The following is a 15603-nucleotide window of genomic DNA, read 5'->3' as shown; positions in this document are numbered from 1 at the left end:
CTAAGATCCTTGAAATTATGGACTACATCTTCTTCAGGGTCAGTGCCCCCCATATTAAACATGGTTCCTGACACAGCTAAGCATTTACAAATGCTTGCTAAAGGAACACAGGAATGGCAGGAGCTGAAAGCATCCCACACTGATGCTTTCTTGGGAGATAACACACTTCTAGATAAGAATGACTTAACACTTTTAAATCAAAGGCGAATGTCTATTTGAGTGGATTTCCTGAATTTAAAATAAACCACAACAGATCTTCCTCCCAAACTTTGAATAGAATTATCATATTTTTATACTGTAATTTGCAGAAATCAGGTTACTTAAATGGTAAACATACCCTTACTTTTTCTTTCTCTCCATCATGTCTAGTAACAACAGCTGTTTCTGGTCTCTGAGGTAAGTGACCAGAATACACAAAACAATTTACAATGTTATTACTAAGTATCCTTAAATCTTTTGGTTGGTATGTGTATAAGGAAATTATCTCTTTACCAGTTTTGCTGCTTTCTTAATTTCTATTCATCTCCTTTTTTCTAAAATCAATGCTGATAGAAGTTAGCAGGAACTGATATGATTTTTCTTGGGAAAAGAAATCCTTAAAATAAAATTAATCTCCTTTAAGTGGAGGAAAACTGATAATATTTCACAAAAGAAATCACTCATTAGCTTCCATTTACTCAAGATTATGACAGAGAATACCATTCTGGTTTTCAATAAAGTTATAGCTACAGTGTTACTTTGGCCACTTTCTACCAATTTCAGTTGATTCTGGTAAACTCTTTCTGAACACACAAATAGCCTGAAGACATACACAAGAGATTTTCTTCAAATGCAGTAGGTAAGCTGCATGCAAAGCATTTACTCTATTTTTATAGAGATTCCCAGTGATGTTCCAAGAAAAAACATTCTGGCTCAGTTCTGGTTTGTGTTTAAGTTTTTATTCCGGTTTAGAGAAAACTTTAAAGTAAATAACGTTCTTGTCACATCTTAGGTTTTACAGGAAATCTTTGATCTTCATTTTCAACCAGTTTTCATAAATAATGATGACATAAAAAGAAATCAAAGTGAAAATCTAAACTCAAGATTATTCTTAGTATTGAAAACAATATTAACTTTAAAATAGCATATATGGTCTACCTTAAATCTACAAGGTTTACGTATACGAATAAAGTGTCCAATTTAACATTAAATTTGCTAATTCTCTCAGGCTTTAGTTTGAAAAATAAACCCAACCCTCTCCCCAAAATCATAAATTCTCAGAATGCAAATTCTAAGTATACAAAGATGAACATCTGGGTATTTATTATGATAACTGCCTTTAAAAAAAAGTACAAACTAACTGCTATTTTATAGCACACACCCCAAATTCAGCATGTAATCAAAATCTACCACAGAATTTTCTGAAACACCAAAGACCTACTTTCCACAAATACAGCTGAATTCAGAGGATTTCCATTCTAACAAACTGTCTTGATTTAACCTCAAGAAGCTGTCAATCAGTCGCTGCTCTGGTTCCAATCCACAGAGGTACCAATCAAAATGACCCATCTTCCACTGCAGTGCCTCTGTCTTCCCCACACGAAGAAAGGTCATCCCAATTTCTCTATAATGATCCCTCCTCTATACCATAAAAGGAAAGCACTGTATCATAAACAAGAAAGGGGCAAAATACTCTTCAAGTCAACTCCTCTCAGTTTCACCGAAGTTCATTTATAGGGATGCCAAACTTAACCTTCTCCTTCATAGTAGATAACCCCTCCTTTCCATCCAACTCCTCACCCTGGAGAAATTCAGCTGTTGGTCTTTTCTTTAGTCTTAAAAATCAACTGCTGAGGCATGTTTAATAAGGTCCTGAATTATTGGTTTCTTGTACTCATTTAAATTAATCCCAGAGAGTTGAGAGCCATAGTACAGAAACCATTTGCCGTTTCCCTTTAATAAATTAAAACAGTATGACAGATTTTTTTTTTAACCCATCAGTAACAGAATCTGGTTTACTAAAACACTGGGTGAATTTTCACCTGAACATTCTAAAAATGTTCAAGGAACAGATGTGCACTAGAGAAAACTAGGCTGCTATCCAACAAGAACCAAAAGTGCTCTCCTTTTCAGGAGCTTGCCACTTGCTGTTACAATTTAGTTATCAATAGGAACAGAGTAACAAAGATTCCAACCAATAAGAAGGTAACACATGAGGAAGAAAATGATGACCACGGCTGAGGTAAAAACACGTTTGGTCGATATGGTTTGTTGTATTAATGCCTCATTTTCATTTTCACTGTAAAACATCAGATCCCTAGTTACTGAAAACATTATCCATTGCCTCCAAATGGCCAATTTCATATATATTTCATAGGCGAATGAGCCCAAACCCTAAACCCTATAACTGTGACCTGCTTTAAGCTGGAAGGACCCTGGAGGATCATTAGAGCCTCACTCTGACTTTAAAGAGGAAACCATGTTATCAATACAGTAAACCTTCAACATGCTAAGCTTACTTGGACTTTGAGGGGGAAAGTATTTTCTTTTTTTTTTTTTTTTTTGGGAGGGGGGAGTGGGGGAGAAAGCCAGAAATGTTAGTGTCAAATGGTAAGTAAACATGTAAAAGATCTGTTTTAATCAAGAAAGAGATCAATATTCTTAAATGCAGAACTACCTGTAAATAAACTAATGTGAGTTGTAGGTCCTGGTAAGAGAGCAAGTTAGAGAGTAAAAAGCTTCCCAGAAAAGGCTTCAAAGAACAGAGCTTTTCTATCCAATTTACTCACTGTAAAACAAAAGATATATAAAAAGTATTCCTGGGATTTGGGCTAACTCTCTATTCAACATTATCTTTTGCAACATAACCGAAAACAACTCCATATTTTCATTAAGATTTTTCTTATTAATATTAATAAGGAATAACAATATTAAGATATGTCCTTAAACAATGATTTTCCTTAAAAATCTAAGCTACATATCAGAGAGTGAAACAATTCTTATAAGATACTAAGAAATCATAATTTTGCCTACGCTCCTACACACAGTAAGTATTATCTAATCTAAAGAAGAAAGTCACTTGAAGTGAAGAAGATGGGAGATATCTGAGTTCTGGTTTTCGCATGTACTTTTTTTTAAATTGGTTGTTCAATTAATTTTTTTTATGTTTTAATTTTATTGGAGTGTAGTTCACTTACAATGTTGTGCTAGTTTCAGGTATACAGCTAAGTGATTCAGTTATACAGTTAATCAAGTATATACCACAAACATTTTATTGGCAAAATTTGTGTGTGTGTATGCATGCATATGTGTATATATAATGGTTAAATTTCAACATCATTTCTTCAAACCTATAACCCAAGATGAAAATTAAAATTTTAAATTAGTAATTATTTAAAATACTTCACCGAACTTTTCAGTGACACTAAATCTATCTGCAATACCAAGTTAAATATTATTGGAAATAAGTTTAAATTTTGAATATTGGCTTTAAAGAAAATTCCCTAAGTGCTCTACAATATTTTTAGATGTTATTATATAATGATTTTAAAATATCAGCTATAAAGTTAATGAATAATTTCTTGATCAAGAGAAATACTTAATAAGTATCCCAGACACCACCGTACCAGGCATTTTATAAAACTTATTAAATTCTCCCAAGAACTCTAGGCATTACTATCCTCATTCTATAGAACAGGAACAGAGGCTAGAAGAGTTTTAGTAACACAATCAAAATTACACAATTAGCAAGTAACAGTTCTGGGATTAGATCCCTAATTTATCTGGTTCCAAAACTCTTGTGGTCTTTTTACTTTTCGCCACCTTGTTGCTTGGAAAGGTCTAAAAGAAAAAATACATTTTCTAATTAGTTACAAAAATGTATCACCAGGTTTAGATATTAGATGTCACCATCTAGTACATGTGCTAAGCACACTTGCTACTGATTTTCAGTACACCACTGATTAACACAAACACTTCAATGCAAGAAAACTTCAGCTTATCTGACGTCTATCTTTCCTAATCACTGGACTGCCAGAACTGCTCTAAATCTGAACATACTCCCAAAAGAAAAGGGGTTTCATTGAAGACAGAGATCATGAGTACCCAGTAACAATATACCCTGCCAAGCAGAACCAGAGTACCAAAGATTATTCACACCCGATGCACTGCAATTGGTCCTTTTACCCTACAGAAGGAAAGAAGTGCTCAGATTGGCCAGAATATCTATTCAAAATAAGCACAGAGACCAGAAACAAAGGGAAAGCAGCAGAAAAGAAATACAGGAGAGCAAAACCTGCTTCTACGGTGAGACCAGGGACAGCTGGCCAAAAGGGTGGACAGAGATGAGAAGCGGAGATGGGGCAGAGGCAACAGAAGCTGAGACAAAAGGAGCTCAACCACTGACTCCGAGCGAAAAAGTGAGCCAGGACATGGAGTAGAACACAGTCCTGTTCTCAGGGGAGAAGACAGTGAGATGCTAATGTATGGGGATAACTGAGTCATTCATCCTCTGGTCCAACACCATCTACATCTGATTGTAACATCATGCGGCTTTTTAAACACACAGAAAACATTCACCAGACTATTCCATTTGGTCCTCACTCTGTGGTTGGCAGTTGTTATCATCATTTGCAAGACCAAGTTTTAGAGGCTTAGTAGCTCAAGTACTAGTTAATAGAGTGTTATTTCCAAGACTCCTCTTTTATCTTAGCCCAGTGTTCTTTCACAATACTGCCTGTAGTACAGAGTACAGTGTTTTAAAAAGAAAGAAATAATTATAACTTATTTTAAAATAAGTTCTTTAAAAAGATTTCTACTAAGTAGGAATGTAAAACTTCACATATGTGTGGTATTCACCTATTCAGAAATCCACCAAAGTGCCCAAAGGCTGAGGTATAGTGTACCAGGTTAAAAAAGTCAAAGGGGCCCAAGCATTTCTAATACTATGTTGACATACCTTTACCCAGTAGCATCGCCCAGTGCCTGAATGTCATTAATAAATCTTTATCTTTCCTACTCTCAGCTGCCTAATGCCTATATTTTGCCACCTGCCTGACGTCTATAATCTTCCTTCAGTGTAAGCCAAGTTTCCTTACAAGGGATTGTTCAACAAAAGTACAAACTCATCAAGGCACTGACTATAGACTCAGTTTAGGCATCAGCATCTATTCAAGTCATAAGCCTAAGGCAACCGCCTATCAGTTTATTTGTAAAACTCAGAATCCAACATCTGTCTCCATAGTAACTACAAAGAAGATGATATTGTAATACAAGTTGGTGACAGATATTTCAATAGAGAGCATCTCCTAGATTTTAGCAGGCTCTCTACCTTTTCAAAATGTACACAATATCTTAAACTCTTAAGATCAATTTAAAGATGTATGATTGAACAAATATAAAACAAAACAGAGAGATTAAATAAAATGGCTAAACGCATACGCTTTTGAGATATAAAAGATTATCCTAAATCTTTTTTAATACAGGAATTTAGGCAGTCTTTTCCGAATATCTGTAAAACACACTGAACTGATGTGTACGTTGCATGAACCAGCCGCATCTATCACACCTGGGAATGACAGAAATGCAGACTCTTAGACCCACTCCAGGCAGAATCTGCATTTTAACAAGCCCGGGTGATGTGCAGGTAGATTGAAGTTTGGGAAGTGCTGGTCTAGAAATATATATACATATACATAGATGGAAAGAGATCCAACAAGAGGCCCAGCTCAAAAATGTCCTTTTAGGAGAGGTACCAAAATATCCATCTGGTTCAAAGAAACTGAGAATTTGAACTGCATTTTAAAAGATTTTCTAAAAGGTAATCATCCATATCAAAGGACGAAGGTAGGGTGTGGAGGTGCGGGGTTATGAGAGAGGACCAGGTCTAAAGCCCCCTGGCCTACCACCGGCATCCTCAGTATCATATCAGGCCTGAATTTAAAAGTAGCTACTAAATACTCTCTCACAGAAATGGTTTACTTTATGTTAATGACATACAAGAGGTTTTAAAACAGTGAAATTTTATTTTCTGTTCAACATGGAACGAAAGCCAAAAACACCACTGTTTCTAAAAGAAAAAATACAAAGACTCTTAAAAATATAGAGGTGGAGGAAACCAAAAGAGATCACTTAAATAGGATATTTTAAATAGAAGACTAGATATCTGTGGCAAACTATAGTTGGTAATTTCAGGCTGGACTCTGGTGTCTTTATAATAGATTTTTGTTCAAATCTCAAATTCATTTTCTTTGGTTAAGTCACTATATATCCCTATAAGAGTGGGTTAAATTGTAAAACCTTATTTCTTTAACATAAACTCAGCTCCATTTTTTTTTTTCTTTCAATAGAATAACGAGAAAATCCTTCCTATTTTAAATAAGGTTTACCAAATGCTTTCAGGTATACTAGTTTTTCACATCAGTTAGAAGTAATTGTCTCCCACTAAAGGGCCTATTTCTGCAAATAAAATTGTCTTTTTGCCTGATTAAACTTCTTCATCATCGGAGAACTTTTCTTCCACAAACTTGTAGTTGGAAAATTTGCCATTAGAAGCTTGCTTTGTCAAAATGAGCTCTTTTCAGTTTCTTTGGCAGAGCAGTCCTGTAGTTAATCATTTGGAGGAGGAGAGAAACATCCTATTCTAAAAGTACACCTGACAAACTATTCGGACCCAAGTATTCTACCTTAAGACATCTTTTACAACCCAAAGCAGCAGTCTCAGTATTTATAATACCTTTAAAAACCTGAAGCTAGGAGGGTAGAGACACACAAAAGATAGTTTATAAAACAATGAGAATGGTCCCCAGGGGAACAACACCGCTGCCAGCCTTACCCCCCCTTTTCCCAAACGGCTCTGTAATGACAATATACAACTGTTTCCTAGTTAAACCATAATCATAAGGCTATAGTGAACTCGTACTTTTTTTTTTTAACTTGATGCTCCTGAGGAATAATCACACATTTATTATAATAAATTCCACAGAAATAAAGAGTAGTCATCAAAGACAAAGGGAAAGACACATTTTATTTGGACACAGTACCTACCACATAGCTGCTATTCCAAGGGCACTGATGTGTGTTTCACTTGAGAAATCATGTAATTTAGTCAGTCTCCTTGACAATAACTATATGCTGTGCCACGCTTCAGACCCTGCCTCACCCTGATATCACAAAATGCCGCAGCAAAGAAATCAAGAAACGAAAGCTTACACCAGTTTATCACAAGCAAACAGCATCTCCTCTGCCATGTACTAAGGTACTTTTAAAACAGATACAGTAGCACTGCCCTCAAGCAATGTGGCATGTTTATAGCCTTGGAATAAGTAAATGTACATATAATTTCACTTATTTCCATGATAAAATGGAATCTAAAGGTGGAGTTAGGGTTTTGAATTCTAATCTCTTTTCCAAATTAATTTTTTAGACATCAGCAAGTCAAAATCTCTCTCCATCTCATCTTTAAAACAATCATTTCTAGTTACTCAAATTAACTGTATCTTATGAAGTGCCCTTAAATAAAATAAATTACTTTAAAAACACAACAGAAACTTTTAATGTAGAATCTTGAAAGCAAATCATTTCAGTGTTCCCGCCTTCTTCAAATTTCTCCTGAATAGATAGGCTTACTCAATTCTTTCCTACTTACCTGTAAAGAAAAAAGCTCACGGTTGAACCCAAAATTGTAATTCCCAAAAGTTTCTAAAAGACTGAAACGAACATCTATAACTTTTATTCTAAGAAACCTTGAGTACCAGAGAAACTGACAAATGTAACTGAAAAACTAAACTGTCAGAGTGGAGGAAAAGAGATCAATAGAAATTTGATAGTGCTGCATCTTGTTGGAATTAACTGCCTAGAAAATACAACCAAAATAATCTCTGAGGCAAAAGTCTTCAATCCCTATGACCAGTCAAGGCAAATCTAGTTAACTCAAAGGGTTCAGCCCCTGCAGACCTCCAAGGAAAACAACTGACCTGAACAATTAGGAAGGAGCCATTTGGGAAAGGTATTCTAAAGCTTCCACAGATATGAATGAAGTACCAATGAGCACCAGATCAAGAAAAAGTCCAATTCAAACCACCAACCATGGATCCTCAGCAGAGATGCTCTGGGAAAGAAGCCAACAGAATCCCAATAAAAGTTAAAAATATGAGTATCAATCAAAACAAACATGAGTCAATGCAAGTGAAATTCTGCTAAAGGACAAGCTATCAGCATTTTTTTATGTCTATCATCAGATTCCCAGATTCAAACACTATATAGTACCTGGTAAAGTACAGGTAGGAAAGGACGGACAGGGACGCTTACTGACAACGGGGAAGAGCTGCTGTTTGTATTAGGCACCGTATATAAGGGAAGCCCATGTCTAGTGGTGTTCATAATTAGTGAATTAATGAATGTAGTCCTTTATTCCTCAAAAACACATACAAATCAAATCTTCAAAGAAATCATCTAGCATTGTGCATAATTACACCTGTAATGATTCAAAATATTATGCCTTTTTCATCCCATGAAAAATAGGAGGTAGTTCCTGGTGATAGGCCTCTCCACTTTTTTCAGCTAGGCTCTTCATGAGGACAGCTATTCATAGAGGGAAGGTCGTTACATTCAGCAACCCACTTGTCCTTTCCATCAAGGCTGCCACACTTGTCACTTTTGTGAAGGCATTAAAGGAAGGACCCAAAGCTCATGTAAGATTTAGCTTCCAAGAGAGGACCAAAAAATTTAAGAGATGAATGTTACTGTGTTGAAAGCATGTTGGGTGAGAATAATGAAGTTATAAGAAAGTAGGTTTGTCAGCCACAGATTTATTGGAGTGCCTTAAGGGTAAACTTTGTCCTTTCCTAATATTATGAAGGTGCCTGTTTTAGAGGAAACATACCCTTCGCCTATGATAAACAGCTGCACCATCAAGGGCATTTTAAACAAGTGCTTTTAGCGCACTGAACAGCAACAAAGAGATTAGGAAGACAAACGGCTCTTAACTCATGTTGGAATCCAAAAGGTTGTAGCTATTTCAGAATTATAGCAGCAGGGAATTCAAGTGTTACTGTAGGGACACGTTAGCTCTGAAAAACTAAGTGCAGATGATGAGATGATGTAAACTAATAATGTGCAATAAATGCAGCCCCTCTCCGAAATACAGTGTATTTATAAATGAGAAAAACTAAGAGACAGATGGCTGGCAAGCAATTTCCCCTATGGCATTTGCACATGTCCGTTCAGTGCTTGTATCTGGGTCATTTGCTAGGATAAACTCCATGTGACAAGCTCGATGGAGGTAAGGAAAAGTGGTCCATACCCGCTTCACCGAATTTTAATTTTAATTTACTGTTAAGAGATGTACTTATTAAAACAGCAAAATGAACCTTTTCCACATAGATTTGATTAAACAATCAAAACTTAGCTAGAAAATAAAATGTCACGTAAAATATTTCATAAACTATGAACTGTACCCACTGGCCTTTCTTTTAGTACATTATCAACTGGGAAGGAAATGAGAGTAAAATAACACTCTTGTACACGTTACCTTCTTCCAATAAAGACCTGAAGAGACAACCTTGGACGCAAAGCAAACTTCTCCCTTATTTACTTTGATTTTATAGTAATTCTTTCTAAACATGCTTTTACTAAATACCAGACATGCCTTCAGTGGTTGAACATACTATAATTTTAAGATAACAAACCCAGATTGGTCCAAGGCAAGTTTATTAGAGAGAACTTTTCAGAGAGACGTTAGAGGGACTGATCATTTCACAAGCTATTCTTATACCAGGTCAAAAACCAAAATGATAATAACACTAAAAGACCAAGTAGAAAGTACAGTTGAATATCTTCAGGGAAAAAAAAAAAAAAGGTTTTTCTAAAAAGCTTGTCAACACACCTTAAATCCTCTATTCCTTCATTTTAAATACTGTTAACCAAACTCTTTATAACATTAAGAAAAAAAAAACCTTAAGAAGTGTTTCTACAAAACTGAGATTTACATTTACACCTAAATGAATAACTAAACCAGGGATGTGCTACTGAAAGTTTGGAATAGGTTTGATTTCAAGAGTAGAAATTCCTGCTGTGGAGTTGCTTCTCCAAATTTCACAAAATTACTGCACACCAATAACTAAGGCACCTAAAGGTAATGTTAATGATCATGGGTGAGTTTAACAGTTGCAGAATGGGCAATAAGGAAAAAAAATTTCAAAGCAGCCACAAACGCATTTCCCACTTTCAAAAACTCAAATTGCCTTTTTTTTTTTTTTAAACTAATGCATTATTTTACTCACATGAGACTAAAAAGATGTATTCGGTGCATTATGTCCTTACTTATCTATCACAAAGGGCCTGCCGTCAATTAGATGATATGTGCCAAATGAAATCACACTATGAAACAGCAGTTATAGTTTACTTTTGTCGCTTTGAAGTAAACTGACTCTTCTTTTAGTGCTATCTTTATGCAAAACATAGCAGGACTTCTAAAGAGGTTGCAGGGAAAGTGATGCAATGTTATCCTCGACAAATATGGAAGAGAGCAGAGAATTTGGGGTCAGCAAGTTTTTCCCACTGACCTAACATCAAATTTCTCCAGAAAGGGAGACAGTCCTTCACAAAGTCACATGCAGCATGACTTCAACTTTGGCAAAGACTGCATATTTATAATTCCAATTTTACTCTAACCACAATTTAAGATTCAGTACAGTCTTTACTAGATTGAAGGCAAGGGGAGAGGGGAGGAAGCTGAAACTGTATATGCTTTTTCATCAGATATGATGAATTCTACTCTTCTACTGTTTGTTTCATCACGTCAGAGCCATAGTCTTACATTTAGCACAGAAACACTTGTAAAATATTCAATTTTACCATAGGGAAATTGATTTTGCTAGAAGAAGGTTTCAGATTACCACTTAATCTCAACCAAGCTACATCAAACACTGAATATAATTACATATATAGTTTATAAAGTAAACCTGAGCACTACATTTAAAAGAAATGATAACTTGGAGAAGTACCACAGCAATAATGTTTAGGCTGAAGCAATAGAAAGCCCTCCTACAGTAAATGCCAGGTTCTTCAGCTAAAATGCAGAGTCTTGCTTTAGTTAAGCAAGTCGAGCGTAAGAGCCACCTCCCTTCCTTGAACTGCCCTTTCACTCCCAGCACTGCCCTCTCCTTGCAGAACCATATTTCACAAAAGTTCCTAGGGTGGGCGGGGGTGGGGTGAAGGGGAGTGGGCAGTGTTGCAGCAGAAGCCACAGATGTAGTTTAAACAAAGTTTTACACTTGAGTCTTTGTAGTATGAAATGGAGTGGTGGAAATAAACACATTATCATCATCCTACAGTGTCCACTTGACTCCCCAGCTTTTTTCCCTGCTTCTCACACAAGCGAGTTAGAGCAGTGAGACAGAAACCTTGGCACTGAATCACCTGAACATGGTATGCAGACACCAAATCTGTGCCATGCTCCAATTAATACATTTCATAATTTCTAGGATTCATAAAAACCAAGTGTGGCACTTGTAAGATCTCATACTCTCAAGAGTACGTGATTGCATATGCAGTTCTGCTACCAAGAAAATTAGAGTAAAATACACTTTTCAAATTGTAACTAAGTATAATGTATATTTACAGGTCTTCAACATCATAATGGTATATATTGTCTATATGTCACACATTGCGCATGCTATCAATTAGATGATACGGGCAAATCATCACATTAAATTCATCCATGCAGCTAGGTATAACTCAGGAATTTTGACGCTCCATGCAATCTATAGCAGGTAAAGAACTTATAACAATTGCCAACTATCAAAGCACAACTAATTTATCATCACACTCACACCATTCTGCCGAGTTACAACACTAACACTTCTGACTGATGATTAAAGAACACAAAATAAGCATTAAGTCTACAGAGAAATGTACATGCAAATGTAGTTTAGTTCCAGCCTTAACCTTTATTAGGATAGTTGCTTCTGACATGTACTTTTGAAAGAACTGGACAGCAATAAAGAATAGCCACACCATGCTATTTGCTTGATTTAGCACAAGGTTCTACAATAGTTACAGTATGACAGTAAGTTACTTTTTTATATAAGTCCTAAATTATTGGTTTAAATGCTTACTCTTCAAACTGTCCCCAACAGTGCCAGTACCTGCCCAGATTCTTCCCTGAGCTCGCTTTAGTGAAAAGTCACCCAACTTTGGAAGCAAGAGCTTTTCCTGCCAATATTCTAGAAATAGCAGGTGCAGAGTAACACAAAATTGGAGGGTACAGAAGCAGCTCACCTCACTCTTACACACAGACCATTTACTTCTCGAAGCACGTAGCAAAACTGCTGAAATGTGTACACTGCTTGAAAGTTGAGGAAAAGTTTATGTGTAACAGTGGCTTCCTATCAACTAGTCTCTGATAGACACTACATAAAATGCATTAAGAAGGGTTTGCTGGATGTTCTTGTACCTATTATCAGGGGATTTCATAACAGACATGTGGGTGTGAACCAAGATTCGCTGACTGAAGGCATACATCCATGAACATGCTTTTAGCTGGAGAGTGGGCACACGAGAGGATACAGAATATGGCTAAGCACCACCGGGAGAAAATTCTGCCTTCCTCTCCCCTCACTATCAACCACTTCACTTAAGTTCACTCACTGCCTCGCCCTGACCCTGAGGATCCATTCACTTTCCATAACCCAGAGAGGCTGCTGAAAAGCTGTCAAAGTAAATCTGTGCTCACTTTTTGGATGGTTTAACTTCAATGGAGCATGAAACACCCCAGGACGGTTAATAAGTTTAGCCAGGCGTGCTGTTCTCCCTAATATATTTTAATTATGCATCTGTTTTAATTGTATTCAGATTAAGTCACCGGAAAGGCACAAATTGCAATTTTCCCTAATGGCTATTAGAGCTTTTCATCAGTTTCTAAACACTAACAACGTTTAAAAAATAGGTAGAGACACGAGCACAACTGTGACATTTCCCATAAATCGATGCAGTTTCTTTGACAACACAGTTCAGGTCTCATTAGCCACCCAAACTAACCCAAACGCAGAAGACAACTTCAGTCTCTAGGGGCGTCTTCTTCCCCAATTAGCACAAAAGAATCGCTAACGTCTAAAGTAAAACTCCCAAACAGAAACGAAAACCCAGGCTTTTATAAAGTGCTACTCCATCGATCGGTGAGGGAGGCGGGGGAGCGGAAGAGATGAACAGCAGCATTATCCTGGCTCAAAGTAAAGTACACCATGGGTCAAAAGGGAAAGTTGAAATAGAATGCGATTTCTCCACTATTTTGGCAACTGTCAAACGTGTGTTTTAACCTCGGGAAATAAAAGTGTCCCATCAATAGAAGGAAACATTACAGGGAAGATTAGGGGACGGGGAGCAGCTTCCTTCCAGTCCAGACATAAAATCGCTCAATGTGCTTTTGTTGCACCATGGAATACCTAAGATTATTTTTTAATACGTTCATTAAAGAGTTTCCCAAATTGCTGTGATTTCCGCTAAGAAACTTAAGCGTCTGCCAACAGCCTAGAAGCAAGGGAGAGGAACCTGCTGCAAACTAGGAACCCAAACTCCCTCAGCCCGCCCAGTGCGCCCGCGTCCCCGGCGTTTGCTTTAGGTGTTGATGTTTACGCGTCTCCTAAACCTTCAGGTGCTGGACCAGTCCCCCCAAGACGCACTTCGAACCTTAAAGCAGGAAGCTTCAGAGCTACCGCGGAGTCCCCAAGCAGCCCGCCACCCCTTCCTCTCACCGCCTTACCTGTCATCGTAGCAGAAATCCGCACTCAGTGTGTTGAGATACAAAGCGAGCCCTAGAGCGCTGCTCACCAACTCTGCAATCATCTCTCCACCGCCTTCCCTCCGGCTCGGCTACCAGCGCGAGGGCAACAGCGGCAACAAAAAACAGAAGCATCAATCCCCACCTTCCGCCGCCTTCTCCTCCCAGCTTCACTTTTCCCTCGCTTCCCCACCCTCCCTTCCTCCCTCGGGTCCTTCCAATCCACCGTTCTCCTCCTCCTCCTGGCGCCCGTCTCCGCAGCTCCTGCGTCCTCCCTGGGTGCGGGCTCACACCGCGCTCCCCATGCCCTGCGCCGACAAGCGGCGAGCGGCGTTCGGGCTCCGCGCCCCCCGGCGGATGCACAGGGCTAGTCCTTCGCGCGGCTCGCACCCCCACCCTAACCCATGGCAGTGCAGGGCGCCCTAGGTGAGGAGTGGGACTCGGAGGAGGTGGAAGAGTGCGGGGTGGGGACAGAGGGACCGGACCGAGCCGGGCTCTGAGACCAGCTGGAGGAAGAGAGAGAGAGAAGGGCGGGTGGGAGGGACAAGGCGAACCGCCTCCCCTCGCCGCCTCCCGGTCGCACCGCTCCGGTGCCGCTCGGGCAGTCTCCGGCCGCCACAGCGGCTGCAGCTCATTCACTCTTTATTAGCTCCCCTCCCGGCCCCAGTCCCTTCTCCAATGAAGTGAGAAGCGGCGGCTGGAGGCTCCAGAAGCTCCCGCGTGGGGTTCTCGGAGCTGTCCCCCGCGCCTGCGTGGCCAACCCTCCACCGGGTTTGCCCAGCCCCTTTCTCCACCCAGATCCGCCCCTAAGGTTCCGCCCACGCTACCCCCTGGGCTGAAGGCTCCTCCCACACTCCCCCACCGGCCGGAGGCTCCTCCTCCCTACCTCCCGCCCTCCCCTTGTTTCTTTCACCTTCGATTTCACTCTGGGAAGCCCAGGGAATCCAGGGGCGACGGCTGGAAGACAGCCCAAAGAGGTAGCTGGAGTGCGCCCTGGGCGGGGCAGCTAGAGGAGGAACGAGACCGAGGAGGACGCAGTCGCTCGCCCCGCTCTTGCCTGGCGGCGCCTAGCACCGACTGGATCGTGTGCCAAGCGCTGCCAGGCGTAGGTCCGGTCAGCTGGAGAGACTTCTGGGCACCGGGAGAGGAAGAACAGGTTTGGCGAGTGCTGCGGACTTGGTTGCCACAAACACACACGCGACCTGTCACACACCCTCACTGTGTGTGAACCGAAACGGTGCGGGGGGTGGGGGGGGCGTTGGAGAGCTTGAGGGGTGTCTTAGGAGGGAGAAATTTCAGCTCCGAGCCGACCGTTGTTCCGAATGTCAATGGAGAGACGTGTGGGGAGGGAAATATTCCCGCAGTCAGGTTAAAAAGAAAGGACCCCCGAAGAGGAAAGAAAGACTAGCGCACACACATTCATACCCCGCAGCAGCGGGAGCTTTTCGTGGTTTCAAGGTAACTGTCAGGCTGACCCCAAGAACACGGAGAAGAGACGCCTGTACAACCGAGTACAGCGCTACCCTTACACCTAGGAAGGCGGGAAGCTAATGCCCTTTCCTTTCCGCCCGGATGCAGGACTGGATGGAAGGCGTCCAACCTGATGAAATATGGTGTAGAAGAATGGTCTGTGTAGAACGAGCTCTGGGTACTAAAGTTGCAAGACCAAAGAGGACCGTGGGCTGCCTGCCACATCTCCTCCCGGCTTGGCCCCTTTCTGGCTGGACGAGTGGCTCCCGGGACCGCGATGAACACTACTGCAGCGCCCCCTGCTGCATGGCAGCCACAATGCATGGAAAAGAGACATGTAGAGGGCTGACTCCCCCCCTTCCCCCCATACCTCGGCC

At 40.0% G+C, this 15603-nt stretch overlaps 1 protein-coding gene across 4 annotated transcripts in view; it reads right to left on the bottom strand.

The window, feature by feature from the left end:
- TMTC2 (transmembrane O-mannosyltransferase targeting cadherins 2) overlaps positions 1–14868 on the bottom strand; it is a 420660-nt gene extending 405792 nt beyond the window's left edge. Inside the window, exons 1-2 of one of the 4 annotated variants that reach the window (XM_049693957.1) lie at positions 14670–14868; positions 13739–13848 (exon numbers count right to left, since the gene is read on the bottom strand). In XM_049693957.1, the coding sequence (XP_049549914.1) occupies positions 13739–13821 (83 nt within the window). In that variant the 5' untranslated portion in view covers positions 13822–13848; positions 14670–14868. Of the gene's footprint in view, positions 1–13738; positions 14507–14669 lie in introns of those variants that run through there. The other 3 variants (XR_007469965.1, XM_033407136.2, XM_004280604.3) reach the window with 3 other exon arrangements.
- Positions 14869–15603: the final 735 nt, after the last annotated feature.

Source organism: Orcinus orca, chromosome 11 (genome assembly GCF_937001465.1).
Source record: "Orcinus orca chromosome 11, mOrcOrc1.1, whole genome shotgun sequence".
NCBI lineage: Eukaryota > Metazoa > Chordata > Mammalia > Artiodactyla > Delphinidae > Orcinus > Orcinus orca.
The sequence above is the reverse complement of the archived record's forward strand: the minus strand, read 5'-3'. Positions and strand labels throughout refer to the sequence as shown.